The sequence below is a fragment of the Galeopterus variegatus genome, unplaced genomic scaffold, assembly GCF_000696425.1.
Source record: "Galeopterus variegatus unplaced genomic scaffold, G_variegatus-3.0.2 Scaffold11459, whole genome shotgun sequence".
NCBI classification, from domain to species: Eukaryota; Metazoa; Chordata; class Mammalia; order Dermoptera; family Cynocephalidae; genus Galeopterus; species Galeopterus variegatus.
This window is the reverse complement of record NW_007737570.1, coordinates 11,633-31,904: the sequence shown is the minus strand read 5'-3', so window position 1 is coordinate 31,904 and position 20,272 is coordinate 11,633. Positions and strand designations below refer to the sequence as shown.

Below are 20,272 nucleotides of genomic sequence, written 5' to 3'. Positions count from 1 at the left end.
TTACAGTTGGCAGAGCATAGCGCTGATTCTGCCATCAACCTAGTTCATCTCCTGATAGGCCGGAAGGGAAGATTCTTACATCATTTTATAGAAAAGGACACCAAGAGGCCACTTGTCTGAGATCCCACAGCTGGTAGGATTTGATATCAAGCCCAGCAGACTCTACAGTGTAGCATAGCCAGTAAGAATATGATCTCAAAAGGGCAGATGATACAAGCACGGGCGAGGACGTGGAGAAACACACACACTGCTGGTGGGAATGTAAAATGGTACAGCTTCTGTGGAAAACAGTTTGGTAGTTCCTCAAAATATTAAACGTAGAGTTACCATATGACCCAGCAATTCCACTCCTAGGCAAGAGAAGTGAAAACACGTGTCCACACAAAAACTTGTACACAAACGTTCACAGCAGCATTATTCATAATAGCCAAAGTGGGAACAATTCAAACACTGAACGGATAAATAAAACACAGTGTATCCACACAATGGAATATTATTTGACAATAAAAAAGAATGATGTACTGACATGCTACAACATGGATGAACGCTGAAAACATTATGCTAAGAGAAAAAAAGCCAGATATAAAAGGTCGTATATTGTATGATTCAATTTTTCTGAAATGTTCAGAAAAGACAAATCTATAGAGACAAATGTGGTTTGGGGGCTAGAGCTGACAGCCAAAGGGTAAGGGGTTTCTTTCTAGGGTGATGAGAACATTCTAAAATTGACTGTGGTGATGGTTGCTCATATGAAGGTACGTCAGAAAGTTCATGGAAAAATAGAAATAAAAGATAATATGAATCTTTCCACAAACTTTTTGAAGCGCCCTTGTATCTGTGACTATACTAAAAACCATTGGATAGTACACATTAAATGGGTGAATTATATAGTATGTGAATATCTCAATAAAGCTGTTATAAAAGAATAGAAAAAGAACATTGTCTCCAGAGTCAAAAGGATCTGGGTGTGGCTCTACTTTACTTCTAAGCTATGTGACCCTCAGGCAGGTGACCCTGCCTCTCTGAGCCTCGCTTCCCTCATCTGTAAAATGGGGGTAGTAACCTCCCCTTGTCGGTTTGGGAAAACTAAACACAATAGTGCTTGTGAGGGCTGGGTGATGCCGGGACATGGTAACTGTTCAATAAATAGTCCCACAATGTCACTACACTTCCCCCACCAAGACTGATTTCACATCCCCTCCCACCCAAGTGCTCCGTAGTTTACTCAATGCTCTCCCTTATGTCACCTAACATCTTCCTTTCCAATAATCCCGTGAAGCTAGCATTAGTGTCCTCATTTTACTGTGTCCATTTTATGGATGAGAACTACTGAGTCCAGAAGACACAGCTCTCCTCCTCACTCCCCAGGCAGAGACTTCTTTCCTCTTCTCCCCACAACCCCTACTACCCTGCCCCTGCTCTTTCCTTTCCTTCTCTTACATGGGCACCCTTTAGCCCAGCTGGTGGCCTCACAGCTCCAGAGCTTGGCTTTAGCTATGATTTCGTGTCCAGGATCCTCGGGGTCTGGAGTGGTTCCTGGAGTTATGGATGCAGCCAAAACCACCTTGCGGGGCTGGATTCCTGCAGATCTCTGCTTCTCAGAGGCTCAGCACCAGCATCTCCTCCCCTCCTCCCCATGGCTCTAAGAGGGGTGGGTCTTCTTCTGCCCTTTTTGTAGATGGACAAACTAAGTCTCCACACAGTGAAAGCCCTTTGTCCAAAGAGCTACCTGCCTGTGGTGCAGTCAGAATTTGAACTCAGGATCTTCTAAATTCCAGCTGCACCCTCCAGCCACTATAGCAACCACCTACCACCGCCTTGTGAGACTCAGTCCCCTCACCTCTGAGGTGGGAGTCCCTGCTCACAACCACCTGGCAAGATCAGGACATGTGGGCTGGGGTGAGAGAAATTCTGGTTGGCCTTTCTTGCTTTCTCCAGTGAGTGCCACGGATGGGCTCAAGTGAGGAAAAGCAAGGTGATAACTGGGGAAAGAGGGTAGGGAAGCGCCAGGGCTAGCATGTATGCATTTATGCAGCACTTGCTGTGTGCCAGTCACTGTGTCAAGCTTTGCGCTCATGAATTCCGTTCAGCTACAGGAGAGGAAGCACACCCAGAGAGGTGAGGGAATGTGCCCAGGGTCACACCGCTGAGAGGGGGCAGGGTCTGATGGTCTTCCTCTGGGAGCCTGCCCAAGTCAACAGTAGGTTCCCCATGAAATCACACACCCCCACATTTACCGAGAAGCTACAGAGACAGGATACAAAGAGGCTGGAGACAATCAGCTGGTCTGTCCACGTGGGTCCTGCAAGTAGCTAGCCTTTGTCCAGAGACTGGAGCCCCACCCTGCTTCAATGAGGCTCTTCTGGAATTCTCCCTGGGGCAGAAACCTGAGGCCAGGTGGAGAAGAAGCCCTTCTCCTCAGATGACCGTTGCCATGGGCACAGCTACTCTCAGCGCGCTCAGCCACTGGCTGTGATTCCATTCCTCTGGGCAGCAGGCCTGGTGGCCTGTGGGTGTGACAGAGCCACAGCTGGCCACGGGCACTTCAAAGATGGCCTCCAGCTGAAGGCTGTGGCGCAGGACGGAGGGAGCATCTAGGCCTTGGTCCCAGTGGGATCAGAGTAATTCAAAGATTCCCAATGGGGGCCCCTGGGGGGGCTACTGTGGATCCATGGAAGTCCTGGAATGTTTCATGAAATTGAGACTGGTGAATGAGCACTTTCTGGAGAGGGGCTCATGACTTTCACAGAGGCCAGGGAACCCCCACAAAGTAAAGTGCAACAGCAGTGATGAAGCCCACCTTTTCTGGCCAGGAAGAGGCAGAGGTTGGGTTGGGGCAGAGCAGGGGACAGCCTCTTTTCTCACTCCACAAAAGTGACCCCTTGAGATCCTGGCAAACACCTTTTTAAACTGTTTAATTGGCTTTGTCACCCTCTACTTACAGGGACTTATGACTTCCCCTGCTGTTAGAACAAAACCCAAATGTATGCTGGCCTGGGCACCTCTGGGTTTCATCCTCCACTATTGCTCCTCATCCCCCCTTGTTCTCCAGGCTCCGGCCACCTTGGCCTTTCTCTGTCCTTAGAACATGCTGCTTCTTCCCCTTCCTCAGGGCCTTTGCACTAGCTGTTGCCAGCCTCTCTTCATGACCTGCTCTTTCTCTCCCTTCAGATCTCAGCTCAAATGTCACCTCCGCAGAGAGTTCCTCCCTGCCCACCCCCCATATAAATCAGGGCTCCGTAATCACTTCCCGTCACACTGCCCTGTGTACTATCCTTCACTTCGTGTTTTGCTCTCTGGATCTACTGTGCATCTCCTCCACTGGACCTTGAGCCCCTTGAGATGTGGGGGCCTTATCTGTCTTCTTTTTGCAGGATCCCCCTGATCCTAGCTCAGGGCCTTGCACGCAGTAGGTGCTCAGCAAACAGGAGCTGAATGACTTCGTCTTCCAGACAATTCTCCCCCAGGCCAGATCAAGGGCTGATTAAGGGTTAACCATCATCATAGCTGCCCTTTACCAGGCACCCTCTAGGCTCCAGGTGCCATACACAGTGCTTTGCATGTGTGGTCTCGTTTGATTTTATAAGCGGAGTGTTGATTTCACTGGAATTATGAATACAAAACAGGGGCTGGTTACAGTGGTAAGAGGTGTCCATTGTAGATTGTCAGAGCTGGGAAGGAGCTTTGAACCACCTAATCCCTTGATTTTAAAGATGAGGAAACTGAGGGCTGGCCCGTGGCTCACTCGGGAGAGTGCGGTGCTGATAACACCAAGGCCCCGGGTTCGGATCCCATATAGGGATGGCCGGTTGGCTCACTGGGTGAGCGTGGTGCGGGCAACACCAAGTCAAGGGTTAAGATCCTCTTACCAGTCATCTTTAAAAAAAAAAAAGATGAGGAAACTGAGGCCCAAAAGGGAGAAGAGACTTGCCCAGAGTTACAACGGTGGATCAGAGCAGACTGAGGAATAGTGGCCAGATTCCACCATGTTTTCTGGGGTGTTCCTTGTTGATTTGTGAACATGGGCCCTGCTGTATCTTTGAGAACAAGGAGTAAGTGAACGTGCTACAGTTTAAGTACTGCATTGGTGGCCAGGTTGTCCCTTCAGGAGCCCCTGGCAGGGTGCAGCATCATATTAAGTAAAAACATTAATAAAAGCCAGTTATTGAACATCTTCTATGTGTCAGGCATTTTACAGCCATTATTTTATGTAATCCTGCAAGGTAGAGGTGTTTCTGTCCCATTTTACAGATGCAGAAACTGAGCCTCAGAGAGGTGAATTGACTTGCCTGGATCACAAAAATTACAAAATTACAAAAATTACAGAATCTGGACTTAACTCCAAAAACTGTTAGGTGGTGGCGGTGCTGATGGTAGTGGTGGTAACAGGAGCAGTACTAGTGCTAAAAGTAGTAAGACACACCTATGTCTGAAGTCAGAACCCTAAAGCACTCGCTAGAGGGCCTTCGTACTTTCCCAACAGTGTTGAAGTAGGGCTCTTCATTTAGCTCTTGGGAAACAACTCGAGCTCGCTAGGAAGGCAAGCCCCTACGCCCCATCGCGCACCCCCACTTTGGGCGCGGGCCGGAGGCTGGGGGCGCGGGGAGGCGCGTCCTGGCTGGGACTCCCCGCCGAGCAGTGCGGACATCGCCACCTACTGGGCCCCGCGGGAGCTGCAGGCGTTCAGTGCGCAGGCTGGGGACCAGTGTGAACGAGGGGACCCCATCAACCAATCAACAAAACCGAAGGGAGATGTCCTTCCTCCATTCTTCTACAACCTCCAGAAAATGATGATAATCGGGTCAACGCTGAACGATTATGCAGCTAAATGCCTGCCTGGGCAGTTTCATTGACTCTTGGTGAGGTGGGAACTGTTAGTGTCCCCACGGTATGGATGAGGAAACGGAGGCTCAGAAAGGTGAAATGATTTGTCCAAAGCCACTTCGCTAATAAACAGCTTAGTCAGGACTCCAATACTCGATTACATCACTGCACACCCCACGTCACATTCCTGCTAAGCCAGCTAACTTACTATGCTTCCAACGTTAATTGCTTCACAAATAGTAACATTTAACTTAAGCCTCACAACAACCCTGTGAGGTGCGTGTTAGCAAGACCTCCGTGTTACAGATAAGGAAACTGAGGCTCTGAAGGGGGAGGTGAGCTTCAGTTTCTTCTCTATAATAGCGATGTATTATAATGGGTTTGAAATATTGTAGAATGGGCTTAGTGAATTTTAACTGAATGAATCAGCAAGTGAATAAATGAGTCACATTTGGAAAAACTTGTATGCTAATTCGGATTTCTGTGCAGTATCAGATTGACCTGGGTCAGATAAGGCAGCTTCCCATCAGTGGGAACACACTGGCAGGCAGTATGTTGGAAGGCGGGCTCATTCTGTCAGTTGGAGTCAGACAAAAAACCCCAGTGCCCCTACATCTAGCTGGGTCACCCTGGGTGAGTCCTTTGCCACATCCCAGGGGGGCTCAGTTTCTGATCTAATAAACGAGATTCCAGATGCCCACATCTCAGGTGGCTGTGACATGATGTGTGTAAAGCAATTTTGCAGCGCCTCATATACAGTGTTTTTTCCTCCCTGTCTGATGGTGTTTGAATGTGTTGTCCCCTCCAAAACTCATGTGGAAATTTGATCCCCAGTGTGGCAGTGTTGGAAACTGAGTCATGGGGGCAGATGCCTCAAGAATGTATTCATGCTCTCCCTGGGGGTGGGGGTCCTGAGTAAGATCTAGCTCTATTAGTTCCCGTGAGAGCTGGTTGTTTATAGGACCCTGGCACCTGCTCTTGCTTCTTCTCGCCGTGTGATGTATTTGTACCCACTGGCTGCCTGCCACTTTCGGCTATGAGTAGAAGCAGCCTGAGGCCCATGCCAGATGCAACTGTCCCAGAATCATAAGCCAAATAAACTTCTTTTCCTTATAAATTACCCAGTCTCAGGTATTTCTCTTATAGCAACACAAAATGGACTAATACACTGCCCCAGGCAGAACTCAGTACCACTTTGACAAAGATGAAATGGGAAAGGCGTAGATGCCCAGCTGGCTTTGTCTCTGGGGTCAAAAACCCAAACTGCAGGTAGCAGGAGAGGCAGCTGGTCTGGGAAAATCCATAACTTCCACAAAGAAATTGCCCCCTGGTCCCACTGTATTATGTTAGAGATACAAAGAAAAGGTCATTTTTAAATAAAGACACAGAATTCTTTTAATTTTCTGTCAGAATTTTGTATTTCTAGAAAACTCAAAGGGAAAAAAACCTAAAAAGCAATTAGAGCTTAGAAAGAACAGTAGCATTCCGAATTATCAGCAATATTAGAAAATATAATGAAAACAGAGATAGTAAAAAACTCTCAGGCTTCCATCCCTTGACCGTGTCAGAAGGAGCCTTCCAAACTGGATATCTGCGTATATCTGGATATATTAGATTGTGCACAAGAAACTTGAAGGTGTTCCATACTTTAGGGTCAAGTTCAAATCCCTTGATAGCTCAATGTAACACACTCACAGCCTACTCTGGGTCAAGCCACCAGATCTTTACCTATGCCTTGGAGTGTCCCTCTCACCCCCATCACCCAACTTCCATTGAGGCTCAGTGGAAGCCCTGATTTCCTAAGGCGCATCCCAGGATGCAGCCTCTTACCTGCAGCCCCAGGTTCCCACTGGGCAACGACCACTCTATATCATTGTTATTGATGTACTGGTTCATCTTCCTCACTAGACTATCAGCTCTGCAAGAGCAGGAATAAAGTAAAATAAATATGCCCCTCTACAGTTAACTCTAGTATCAGAAAAAGCATCAGCCCATGATAAAGCGCAAATAACCATTGGTCACAGGGTTTTGGGAAGCAACAAGGATAGGTGGGGACTGAGGCAGAGGAGTGAATACCTCCTTCCTCTCCTTTCCCTGCCCAGCCAAGGGTGCAGTCATCTCCCAGCTCCTGCCAAGCAGTCTGATTTTTCAAGAGCAGCTAGAAACCTGAGATTTTTATGTGAAATCCCCAAGTTTCTCAATGTGGCAGCCAGTTCTATGTTTTTAAAACCACGGAGGCCAGAAAGCAGGTCCTTAGCAGATCTGGTGTAAGGGTCCCCACTGTAACCTCTGATGCAGGAAAAAAAAAAAAAAAAAAAAATCAAGAACCAAAACAGCACACAGATGTGATTCCAAAATAGAGATTTATTTATTAAGGATTGTTTAGTTTCTGCATAAAAATTACTAATTGTTCCTCATTGGGTTTTTTTTTTTTTTAAAACACATCAATTCTTTTGGGGTTGCTTTTTTTGCCCCAACAGTTTTAAAAATATAGCTCTTTTTAGTGCCAGGAAGGACAATTAAGGCAGCGAGGCATTTTCTTGGATCTCAGCAGTTGGAAGGTTCATCTCACCCCCTTGAGAGAATACTCGTGGTAGGTAGTTCCTTAGGTTGGAAAAGCTGTCCCTGAAGAAAACAATTATGTGGAAGAATGCAAATACAGTACAGTCACCTACAGTCAATTGTTTGTGTCCAATAGCTTTAAAAGAAATGCCTCTTGGTCATCAAAGCCTTGCTGGTTGGTTTCAGCTATAAAAAAAACTGTCAGTCAAGACAGTCAAAAAGAGTAGGATTTATAATGACAGTGCTGTGAGGTTAGGCTCTGCAAACCACATAATGCACACAAGTTTGCTTTTTAAAAAAAATCCCACAATAGGGGCCCTGCATAATTTCAAATCAAACACTTCATAGTCTTTAACATACCTAAAACAGCATTCAGTGAGATCTTTATAAGGACATGTGCTTATTTTTACAATGAGGTGTATGACACCATTGCCCTAAAGCTGTGCTACACAGGAGGGAAAAAACAAAAACAAAAAACCCTAGGACTTGATTCATTAGAAACATTAATAGATTTTTACCACACTGAAATGAAGGTGTAAAGTCAGTCTGTGCTATTGTGAAATCCAAAGGAGATTTGGAAGTAGGATTGTTACTTATTGCTCCATTAGAATAGACAAAAAAAAAAAAAAAAAAAAAAACTTTCATGAAACCAGGGCCATTCCCTGAAGACCCTGGCTGGACTCTGGGCCGCTCTGGGGGATGTAGGCCAGGGGCAGCGGGCCGGCTTGATTCACAGTGATTCGGGTTTGCCTGTTTCTGCGAGTGGCATGTGCCGGGGGCGAGCCTGCTACTGGGCATGCCTACACCTTGTAGTTGAGCTCAGCATTCATCTTAGTGTACATCTCATAGATGACATCAATGGTGGCTGTGTAGTTGATCAGGAAGAGGCGGACTTTCTCCAGGCATTCCTCCTCCGTCACGTTCTGCCCCTTGGAGAGCGCTTTCAGGAAGTCAGACTTATAGGGTGCCGCATACAGCGCTGCCTTAAGATGGGCAAGAGGGAAGGGGAGTACAGCATTAGCAGGGACTGAGACACCAAGCCAGCAAGCCAGGGTTCTGGGAGGGGACCTCCCCAAGGTCCATGCTGGGCAGGGGTCTGTGCTATTCGTTGGAAGGGAAAGGAAAAGGAAGAGGGAGATGTGTTTTCCCTTCTACCCTTGTGAGGGACAGCAGGAAGGAAACCAGCTTTGGGGACAGACAGACCTGGGTGCAAATTCCAGCTTGTGCCGCCGACTAGCTGTGAGCCTTGAGCAAGTTACTTAGCCACTCTGAGCCTCAGTTTCCTCATCTGTAAAATGGGGATAATAATGGCACCCACCTAATCAGGCTGCTTTTGTAAGGATGAAGGAGGTTATGTGAAGTGTTCAGCACAGCAGCAGGCACACGGTAGGTGCTCAGCCTCGTCCTTCTGGGTTCCCTGCTCTGGAAAAGGTGAACTATTTCTTCAGAAAACCCATTTTCTGAGCAGTGGAAACAACTGCTAGTCTGTGCTGTGGTCTTTCTTTTGTCCTTAGGGGGATGACACTTCCCTACATTTCAGTGCAGAGAATCAGAAATTCACAGAATTTCAAAGCCAGAAGGAAAAAGATGCAACCAGATAAAGAGCTTAGGCTATGAGTTTGATAAATGAGGAAAGTACAAACGATAATATCATTAACAGTAAAAGTAGTAGTAACTTCGATTTATTGAGTATAAACCACATGCCAAGCATTGTATATAGGTCAAGTCATTTAATCATCGCAGTGATCCTTTGAAGTGGGCCTATTTTATACCCATTTGAAAGATGAGGACACTGAGGCTCAGGAAGGTAGAATCCCAGCCCCCCATATTTGTACTGTGTGACCTTGAGCCAGATACTTAACTTGTCTGAGCATCATTTTCCTCCTCTGTGAAATGGGGGTGAGAGTACCCATCTCGGGGTGCATTTGTAAAGATTACAATTCACAGGCAGCTGCCCTGGGCCAGGCACACAGGACACACTGTTATTATTAAGATCGCAGTCACAAGGCTTTCTCAGGGGGAAAGTGTACTGCACAGCAGGGGGCTCCTAAGGCACCCACCTAGGATGGGCCCTGTCCCCAGCCCTGCTGGGGCAGATGGCTCACAGGTGACCATGTTTTCTGCCCCACAACCAGCTCTTCCTGCCCGAACCCAGACTGGCTCCCAATCCAGCCTCCCTGCGGCCTGTGCCTCATGGGAAAGGTCAGCCTTCAGATCCTGGTTCTCATGGCAGCGAGGATGGGCAGGTGATGGGAGCTGCAGCAGAAATGGTGGCCTTGGCAGGCTGGGCAAGGCCATGCAGGGTAAGATGAGGGGGCAGTGAGAGGTAGGGTGGCCAGCAACCATGTGTAAGGCACCCCAAGGGCCCTTCCATGTTTCCTGAGTGGGCCTCTCAGCCTTGTGACCCGGGCCTTCAGCTAACCAGGCTAATGCTGAGGATGTTTCCAGGAGCCCTGGACAATGTCACCCCAACACAAGCCACCAAGAACCCTGCAGGCCAATGTCCTTTCAGCAGATGTCCCCATGGGGACAGAGGCCTTTCTTTCCCTCTCTACCCCATGGGAAGGTCCAGGCTGAATCCAAGGGGCCAGTTAGGCCAGCCCACCATCAACCTCAGGTCCTCAAAAGCCTTTGCCATAGTTTCACTCCTCACCCCGCAATCAAGCCTCACAGGCCAAGCCATCTAAAGAGTAACACCATGGAGCATCTACAATAATGCCCCTCCAGGACCACAGATAGGGCTGGCCTAGTGCATGTGAGGGGGATCCCTCAGAACACCAGCCTCACCCCAAATAGACAGGGGAGCCCTTCCTGAGCCCAGGTGGGCAAACGTAGGTTCCAAGAGGCCACAGCAGAGAAGTGACAGAGCAGGGAATGGAACCCACAAGCTGGTGGTCCTCTGGGCCTGGCGGGGAGGGGCGGCTCACCTGGAAGATCTTCTGCACGATCCAGCCATGGTACTTCTTGAGGGCCATCTCGTAGGCCTTGGTGGCGTTGACTCGAATGAGGTTGGGGTGGTTCTCGTCCCGCTCCCCGTCACAGATGCTCTGCAGGAAGACCTGGATGAAACGGAGGCCTCTATGGCCCAGAGAGGAGATGACTCTTTAGGACCCTGCATGCTCCTGCCTCATCAACAACTCAGCAGACCCCTGTCATGGTAGACCCTGATGTACTCTGAATGAAGCACCTACTTGTGAGTCAGGAATACGTACACACAAAAGGGAGCAGTTACTCCTGAACTGCTATCCTTATGCTCTGCTTATGTGCGGTAAGACCCTTGGCTCACCTCAACATCTCCTGAGCACCTTCTATTAGGCCTGGTGCTGGCCCATGACAATTGTCCCCACGGTGCTATAAGATCCATGAAGGCAGGGTCTGGGCCTACCCCATCCAGTTCTGGGTCCATATAGACTCTTGTGGGCTCGTGGGTGGCAGGTAGCCATCAATTTGAGGAATGAAGTCATAACACTTGCCCTCAAAGGACTCACAGAGCACAGACTGTGGACACACCGGGCACACTGGCAAGCCTGGCCCCATGCCCACCTGGGCTTCCTTTCTCTACTCTGCAGCCCTTGGGATCTTTCTAAATCTCCTACACCGTTCCTCTGACTGAGACTGTGCAGCAACCCACTGCCCCAAGCCATGGTCTGCATCCTCCAACTGCCACTGATGCCCTTCCTCAAGGGGCAGGGTGATGCTTTGAAAACTGGAGAAGGGTGTGGGTTATAGTTGGGAGCCCAAATCGAAAATCTGATCAGTGCCAGCCCTTTACTGCACATCATCTCACTTCTTGCTCCCCATGGCCCCAAGGGGCTCAGCTGGGCACGATCAGCCCATTTCACAGAGGAGAGCACTGAGGCTCCCCAAAGAGGCTTGGTCACTGGCTGGGACATGGACCCAGCCTGTCTCACCCCCAAGCTGGGCTCCTTCCTTTGCTGCCCCCCACTGTCTCACTGTGGTCCCTGGATGAGCTGCTCTGCTCCCTCCCTGCAGGGGGGTGAGGATCAGGCAAATCCTCCACAGTTGGATTAGAGCTCTTGTCAGTCAGGGGTCAGCCTGGGGCACGGAACTGAGAATGGGGCTTGATTGCGGCCCTGCACTAGCCAACCACCTCTCCTGAGCCCCTGCCTCTCCCAAGCCCCATCGCCTCCTCTCCTGGCTCTAACAATCCCTTCTCTACCCAGCAGCTGGGATGATTTCTCCTAAAACCCCATCTGATCCTGTTGCTAACCAGCTTCCTGCCCTTCAGTGGCTGCTACCCAGGACCCCTGATCGGGCTGGAGCTCATCCTTGTCCAATCCAGCCTCATCTTTCCCCTGCCTCATATCCAGGGCCCTGGCTGGACTAGACTCTCGAGGAGCTGCAGAAACATTGTGCCCTCCCACCTCTGCAAGGCCTGGTGCCTTTGTCCACCTGGGACCTTCCTGCTCAGTCTCAGTATCTGCTTGGCATTCCTCATCCAGGAAGCTTTCCCTGAACTGTCTCTACTCCAGGCTCTGATATTCTGCTGTCAGGATCTGCCACCAGCCTGACTCTCTCCCCAGATGGCGATGACCTAAGTGATGCCATTGAATGGTGCCTTGTTCAATGAAGCATTCCACACGCTTAGCACTGTGTATGACACATGGCAGGTGCTTCTCACAGGCTTGACCTGTTGGCAATCACCAGTGGCCAGCATCTGCCACCTCAGTCATCTGGCTCTGCCCACATCTGATTTGGGATGTGAACAATCTAACTGCTCTGAACATTACCGCCTGCCTTGCTCCTCCTGAAAAACCCACAGAACCTGCTGGATGGCTGGACCCAGGGGCATTCCTGAGGCCTGTTGGTCTCTTGCTGACAGACAAAGATGGGTAGCTCAGTGGGGTCAATTCCTTAAACTGTAAGGGTGTTAATTACAGCCCACCTACACCTCCGATGCCCACCTCACCGTTCAGGGAGCTGACTCTCCCTGCTCCATTTCACCAAAGAAATTGTGTGTGTTTGTGTATTGGGGGCAGGAGGTGGAGGAGATTCCAGGAGACTGGAAGGGAGATGAGGGAAGAGCTCCCCTCCTGACTCCAGGTCTCAGAAATGGGGCAACATCGGGAACATCTGTGGGTCAGGGAATGGGTCCCTGGCTTCATAGCAGCTGCAGGGAGCTGTGGCATCTGCACAGCTAAAGGAGAATTCTGTAGCTGGTAGAGAACAGCATGGGTTCAAACCAGAGTGTCCCACCCCCAGCCCATAGAACACCTTTGTGCCAATTAGATAGAACTCCTCTTCAAGATGCTGTATTTCTGTCAAGAAACTGTCATGATATAAAAATCCATCTTTTGCACAATATGACCAGCCCTAACCAGGACACCTCTGTGCAGTACACAACCTGCACAACCGTGCTTAGATGAGCTGGACACGTGATCTGGTCTCCAAAAGCCCCCATGGCTGCCTCTGTGAGATGGGGAGGGTCACCACATCTAACTCACAGAGTGTGACATTCGAGCAGGCATATATACATGAAGAGCTTAGCACAATGCCCAGGATGGAGTATGCACTTGCTTGCGATGCCTGTGATGAAACTGGAAAAGGAAGTGTCACCATCAGGCAAGCCTTGGCCCTAGGAAGGCTTTTCTCAGTCATTAATTAGCATCACACTAGAAGGGCACCTTTGCAAAAGAAACGGAAGTGACCTTCCTTCCTAGACACTGCGGGGCAGTGGGAGGGTTTGCTTCCCATCCTCTGCAGTACAGGGCCCCAGTCCCTGCCACCCAAGTCTGTCACCTTTTCAGCCACAACAGCGCCAGCGTGGCCCCCACTTTGGGCCACTCTGCTCCGTACATTTCTTTCTCCACCTCCAGGATATTCTGCAGGGTCCGGAACTTGGCCGGGTTGGTGTCATACACAGCTTTGATTTTCTGAAATGGAGCACACGGGGTTTTCCCCTTGGAAAAGCTGCCCTCAGATGAAACTGGCCAGCGCACACACTGGATGGAGGAGCACTCTGCCAGCACCTCCCTTTCCTTCTGGCCCATCGAGAACAACAGGGACAAGACTTGTAACAGTAACTCCACAACTGTTCACATTTATTGGGTGCCTCCCATATGCCAGGAAATGCAAAGTGCTTCATATGACATGGCAACCCTGATGGTGCTCTGTCGTTATCTCAATGTACAGTTGAGGACACTGAAGCTCAGAGAGGGGCAGTAATGTGCCTAAGGTCACACAGCTGGTCCAGGTGGGAATGGGTCCCAGCCCAGACTGGCTCCAGAGTCCATGTTCTCCAACCACTATTGACTCTATCTCAGGTGCCAAGTATCTGAAGTTTCACTTTTGTGGACAAGTGAAAATCTCTTAGGAGTCAAAGATGTCCAGAAACAAAGGCCTCTGATCTGGAGCCAGATAGGCCTGGGTCTGAATCCCAGCTCTGCCTCTTACTTGCTGTGTGACCTTAAGTGAGTCCTTCAACCTCTCTGAGCCTCAGTTTCCTCATCTACAAAAAGGGATAACAACAGAACAAGCCTGGAAGGGCTGCTGGGATGAAGAAATGAAATAATGCCGTGTCTCCCAAGTCCCAGGCTGGGCCCTAAGTGGGTCCTCATAGGGAAGGGTCTATGGCTGAGGGGATGGCATCAGGAACTCCCAGGACTCGGTAAGGAGAGAGCCAGGCCAATGCCACCCATGATCTTTGGAGTTTACTTCTTACTTGGTGAGGGTGGATGAAAGAACCAGTAGGTTCCTTCTCGGAGTCAACCCTTTGGACTTTGGTCCCAGTCAGACCATGACTAGATGGCATGATTGCAAAGGAGGACTGCAAACCTAGGGCCCCAAGTTAGATGAGCTTGGGGTCCCAGTCTCCTTCCCCATGTCTGCTTCTCCTTCCTTGGGCTGGGGAGCTTGCAACTGGGAGCAGGGTGCTTGTGCCCCACGGCAGGGTTAAATTCCTGATGCAGGTTTGGAGCTGCAGGTGCCAGGCCAAGTACATACCGTGATGTTGCCACTTATGTCCGCCTTGATGGGAGTAAACACTGGGGACCCAAGGCAATCTGGGGACAAAATGAGAAGAAAGATTTAGATTCCCAACAAGGGTGATCTTCAGGACTACCACAGACCATGGACACCTGGGAACATGAAGGAAGGTCATTTGGTGTGTTTAAGGGAAGGCAGAGTTGTTTACAGGTGTTCTAAAGTTTCTACAGGCAAGTAAATTAGGGGAGTGCTGGGCCCCAAAATAGTAAAATCAGTTTTTTACTACAGGACTTGTCAGAGCCTTCAAACTGCACGTGGTATATCTAAGGGACAAACCTTTTGTGGTTTCTCCCTAGAACACCCCTGTCCAACAGAACTTTTTGCAATGTTGGAAATGTTCTATATCTGCACTGTCAGATATGCTACCTACAGGTGGCTACTGAGCACTTGATAGGTAGTGAGAGAGACTGAGGAACTGAGTTTGTAATTTTATTTAACTTTAATTCATATAACTTCAAACAGCAACATGTGGCTGGTAGCTGCCATACTGGTCAGCACAGCTGCATAGTATCATGAAGAACCAATGCTCTGAGGGTGGGGCCTCCGAGTGTCCTAGACCTCAGGAAGGAAAGAGATGGGAGCTGAGGCCCTGCACCACCCATTCCTGCCCCCCTCCTCTGTTCACACCCCTGTGCCTGCAAGTTTCAGGTCAGGATGGCCACACAGGCAGGTCATGCTCTTCTCTGGTCTAATCTTGTCCCTCCACTGCCTAGTGAGCCCTGTCCTCCTCCTCTCCTCACCCCTCTCCTGCCAATGCCTCACAGAGGACCTTGGACTGAACATGTCTCAGCAATACAGGTGAGGTTCTCAGGGTCTAGACCGGAGGGCACAGTGGCCAGCCACTGTGGCTGGCACTGGCTGACCTTGACGTGGGTTTTGAGCTCTCAGACTGAGAGCCTCATTTACCTAGAGCAAAAACTGTAAAAGTATACAGACTCTTCAAAGATTTTTATCTTACTTGTAAGTATGACAATTTTTGTCAATGTTCTTGGCATTTGCCTGTCATGTAACTATTTCACCTAATAGCTGTATACAGTCCTTTAGTCCTGCTGCTGCCGATGGCTGGTTGGGACTGCTGCTCTCTCGATGGTTTTTAGTTTTTTATTTCATTTTATAATCTAGAGAACAGTACTGGCAGGAGGAAGAGGTTTGGGATCTGGGTGTTTGCGTTTTTTCTCTGTCTGTGGCATTTATTTATTGGCTTTGCAGCACGTTGTTTGGGTGGAGGCTGATGGGCCAGCAAAGTGGGGGAGGGGGTCCTGTCTGGGTGCTGGAGGGAAGGACAGGCCCTACTCAGAAAAGACCGAGGCCCCAGTGGGGTCATCAAGCCCCAGCCTTTGCTGGAGAAAGCTGCCCCCTCCCCCGCCAACACAGAAGCCTGACGGTTTTTTGCCTAACTTTTGTGATCAGGGTGAAGGAAACCACCAAACCACTATAAATGGAGACTTGTTCAGACTGTCCAGAAAGGGAAGACGAGGGACCAAAGCTAGAGCTCCACACGCACCCCCTGACCCCCAGAGCACCTGCCCCGAGGTACACCTCCCTCTCACACTCTGCCCACCTACGGAAGCCAAGGAACCCCAGCTCCCCGCCCCGCGTCCCAGCTCCCCCTTATGGAAGTACGTGAAAAGAAAAAAATGCAAACAGTGGAGTTTTGGCTGGAGCTGCTCCCTCCGGCTATGACTTTTAACTATGTAATAATGTACAGAGAAAGTTGGTGTTATAAAGCTCTGCCTGGCTGTGAAATTTATTTAGCTATTTTAAGCCCAAGGGGGAAAAAAACGAATAATGCTCTGAGAAACCCATCTTGGCCAACAAGGCAGATCATCACTAATTAACCAGCTGGCCAGGAGGGAGGATGAGGAATCTCACCAGGTGGGAGAAGAGGGGTCAGATTTATCGATAACCTTCTCATTTGCCAGCTTATAAGGAAGAAATGAGCTGATGACACAGAGGTTCTGTAGTTCTGTGCCTCTACATAAGAACCTGGGAGAACACACCAGCAACAGGATCCCAGCCACAAGACAGATGGGGGAGACAGAGCAAGGAATGGAGACTGACCCAGAGGCACGGTGAACTTGGGCTTGACTACCAGCTCTGGGCGCAGTGGCAGTGTGGGCTTGGGCATGTCCCTTCGGCTTTCTGAGCCTCCTGTTTCCCATCTAGCAAAAGGTGCAACAGAATCAATCACAGATGTACGACAAGGATGACCTGAAACAATTCAATTCCAAGACACAAATTTTGTCCATGTCTGGAATGGGAATGTTCTTAAACGAAGGCATATTTCCTTTCTTGGTGGGCCATGACGAAATGGAGCATCGTACTACAGGTGGCACCTCCGAGCTGATGGAATGCAGACTAGGAGTGCAATGCCTGGCACTCGGGGCTCAATGTGGAATGTGAGCAGCCCACTGCCTGCCTCTGCTCCTTCCTCCTTTGTCACCCCTTTGGCAAGCTATCACAGGGACCAGAGGCATAACGCCAGCCAAATATCCTTACAAGAAGCAGGGCAGGGAGGAAACGCACAAGATCTTTACTGAGCAGGCTCAACATGGACTTCACCCTCAGTGCCTGAAGAAAGACAGCTGCGTTTCCCCAACACCTTCTCACTGTCCACCACTGAGTCCAGAAAAGTGAGCTCGCTAGCCTGATACAGAGCCCAGAGCAGGCCAGAGGCAGTGCCAAACCCACAGGAGGGAAATGCTAATGCCCAGGAGGCCAGGCAAGGGCCTTGATGTGCACCAACTGACTGCACAGGCTGAATTCCACCGAAGGTGACCCAGCACAGCTGGCTGGCCACCTGGAATATTCTAATTGCAACTGTGAAAAGAGGTACATTGGGGAAACAGCATTAGACACTTTAAATGAAATATCCTGTAACCTAATAGAAAGAAGGTAGGCTAGGGATTCAGACAGACAGGGTCACTCCCTACCTGGGCAAGTCTCGCCTCTTGTGTGCCTCAGTTTCCTCACATGTTTAATGGAGCAGTAACAGTACTTATTTCATAGGGTGTCATAGGAATGAAAAATAATGCATGAAGCACACTTAGCAGAGTGCCTAGTGCATGGTGAGCCCTCAACAGATGGACTTTAATCATTTTTATGAGTTCCTATCATCACTAGGGTCAGACTCCATGGTCCAGCAAATGTTACCCACACGTGGAAGCCACCAGGTCCCTGGGATCCTCTGCTGAGTGGCAGTCACACTCATCCTGCACCCTGCCACTCTCCACTTTCCTTCCTGAGGCCTCTCATTGGGCCTGGCCATGGCCTCGCCCAGCTGTGGGCTCCTGGCACACAGCCCTCTTGCTGAGCGGTAAGCCGTCTCTTCTCAGCAAGTGAGCCTACTTCCAACACCTGTGGGTGCAAATCTTCCCCCAAGGGGCTATGCTGGAGCCTTTCTTATTGTGGCCATGTCAAAAGCTGCTCAGAGGTGCTGGGCCGGGGGTATAGGCAGCTTAATCCTGGGTGCTCTGGCCTCCCAGACAGGCCTGACAAGAGAATTAATGAGGCAACTCCTCCATCTCACCCTCTAACCTTGCCTGATGTGTCACCAACCTTGTTCTGTGGAGGCTGAGCTGGGGAGCTGTGCGATTTATTAGCCCAAGTAGGTGTTCTGTCCTGGCACCCGACCACTGGCTCCCCTGAAGGACAACATATTCTAGACTTAAGTAACAAAGGAAGACAGCTACATTTTCCTTCTTCTGCTAGTTACTACTTCCCTCTTGAAAAATAGTCGGGGGCCGCCACTTCTGACCCTCCTGGGGTCAGGCAGGTGCCACAGGTGGGCTGGGAGTGGACTGGCAAAATCCATCCAAAGGGACCGCTGCTCCTCAGTACCAGCCAGTGGCTTTTACATCCTCATCTTTCAAAAATGTATAATGTCCAAAGATTTATACTGGATTGATGGATGGATAGAGGAATGCATAGATAGGTACAGTAAAATACTAATGGAAAATCTAGGTGCAAGGTGTAAAAATATTCACTATAAAATTCTTTCGACTTTGCTGTATGTTTAAAATTCTTCACAAAAACTATTGAAAAAATCATGTCAGGTGGGTTTTTATTTTTTTTTGTTCATGAAGTTATGCTTCTTACTTCTACTTTTTCTTCCAAGCCTGTTTCACGGTTACAGCAATTATATTTACATGCATAATGCTTTGTTTTACTGGCTGTCTCACCACCAGGCTTGAGCTCTGAGAGGGCAGGGACCAGGTTGCCTAGGTTCCCTGCTGTGCCCCCAGCACCCAGCATGGTGCCTGACTCCAACAGTGCTTGGATGACATCTGTGGAGTAAATGAGTGAATGGACTTTAGGAAACATGGAATCTATCAGTGTGTTTCCCTGCCAGACTTTTTTTCTATGCACTTTCTCATAGTTTAGATCAACCCTATGCCCTAGTTTTAAGCACCAACCCAACCAAAATGAAAGAGAATTTGTAAAGGGAGTTGGGCCTCAGTTTCCCTGCTTGTAAAATGACAATCCTAGTGGGACATCCCTGCAGGGTTGCCATGAGGGGGACAGGAGTCATGCACACAAAGAGAGCTCAGAATGCTGGTCATGACTGTTATTACTGTAACAGGCTGATTTTCAACCTAAGCCTTCAGACAGAGAAGATACAAAACGAGGGCTCAGTGACAGATAATCATCAACCATGGGTGGTTTATTAGCTTTTCTCAATGACTCAGGTCATTTGACATGCATTCTAGAAATACAGAAAAATGTTATTCAGCTTCCTTGGCTCTGGAAATGGCTCTTGTGCAGTTCTGAGCAGCCCTACCCTGGTGGCAGTGAGAAAGGCTTTTTGTTTCATGTTCTCCCGACAGTGCACCATGAGGGTCACGAGGCCACTGTGGTCAGCAGGAGCTGGGCCCCAACAGCAGCTGCTATTGTTTGCTGTGGCCACTACACAGGGCCACAGCTTCTGCTCAACTGCAGGGGAAGGACGCAGTGCCTCGAGTGCACTTATGAAGCTGTGCCCGGCAGAAGCAGAGAAGAGTGGAGAGACAGACCCCAGAAGGGGGGCCAGGGAGGCAAGGGCTGGGAGATGAAATCCCAGATGGAGGGGAGGGACGGGGGCTCGGAACATGACCCCAGAAACTACTTTCATGCCACACCCAGAGGGAGCCACCAGCAGGAAAGACATCTCTGTGTGCATGTAAATGTGCCCACTGAAGTCAGTTTGGGAGCATCTGGAAGTGGGCTGCCTGTGATTCATGGGGAAGTGGCATAGTGCTCTAGAGTCAGCCGGGCCTAGGTTCGAATCTCGAATCTGGTGTGACTTTAGCCAGGTGACTGCAGGCTCAGGCCTCTCCCTCTGTACAGCCCAGAGGTGCTGTGCAAAAAGGAAGTGCTCCAGGCGGACTTGGGCTTGATACTAGAGATCCGCTCTGTCTGAGGTCAGCTAAACTCCTGATAGCCTTGGGGAATCTGGAATAGGGTGCCAGCCACATTCTGGAATTGTTACCACAAGACTACTTTTAACCTGATACCAAACATCTAAAGACACAGCATCCGAAGAAGTTGTATTAACTTAGGAGTGCTGAAAGTTATCTTGTGACCCTCGCTCATACATCTGTACTGAGGCTATAACTAAGAACCAACCACCAGCCTGTATGATGCTATGTGCCCAAGAGAAAAGCTACTGTACTGATTAAGGGGTTGTCCCCTCTCTCTCCCTTTGTTCTCCCCTTCTCTGTGATTATAAAAATGCTGGCCCTTCAGAAAACACTTCCCAAGGCAACTTGGTGGTATTTTCCCAGGTAGTGCTTACACATATTGGCTCAAATAAACTCTTGGATATTTTATCGGTGCCTCAGGGTCTTTTTCCAGGTAGACAGGCTGAAGCCTGCTTCAGTGTCACCCACCCAAGGCCCTGGGC

The 20,272-nt window shown here is 49.4% G+C and overlaps 1 protein-coding gene across 1 annotated transcript in view; it reads right to left on the bottom strand.

Annotated features, from left to right (window-relative positions):
* Positions 1–7,421: 7,421 nt before the first annotated feature.
* The window catches only part of LOC103610645 (glycolipid transfer protein), a 24,477-nt gene continuing 11,626 nt past the window's right edge, over positions 7,422–20,272 (bottom strand). Inside the window, exons 2-5 of the mRNA XM_008594763.1 lie at positions 14,350–14,408; positions 13,147–13,280; positions 10,314–10,464; positions 7,422–8,369 (exon numbers count right to left, since the gene is read on the bottom strand). Coding sequence (XP_008592985.1) covers positions 8,187–8,369; positions 10,314–10,464; positions 13,147–13,280; positions 14,350–14,408 — 527 coding nt within the window. The 3' untranslated portion in view covers positions 7,422–8,186. The remainder of the gene's footprint in view (positions 8,370–10,313; positions 10,465–13,146; positions 13,281–14,349; positions 14,409–20,272) is intronic.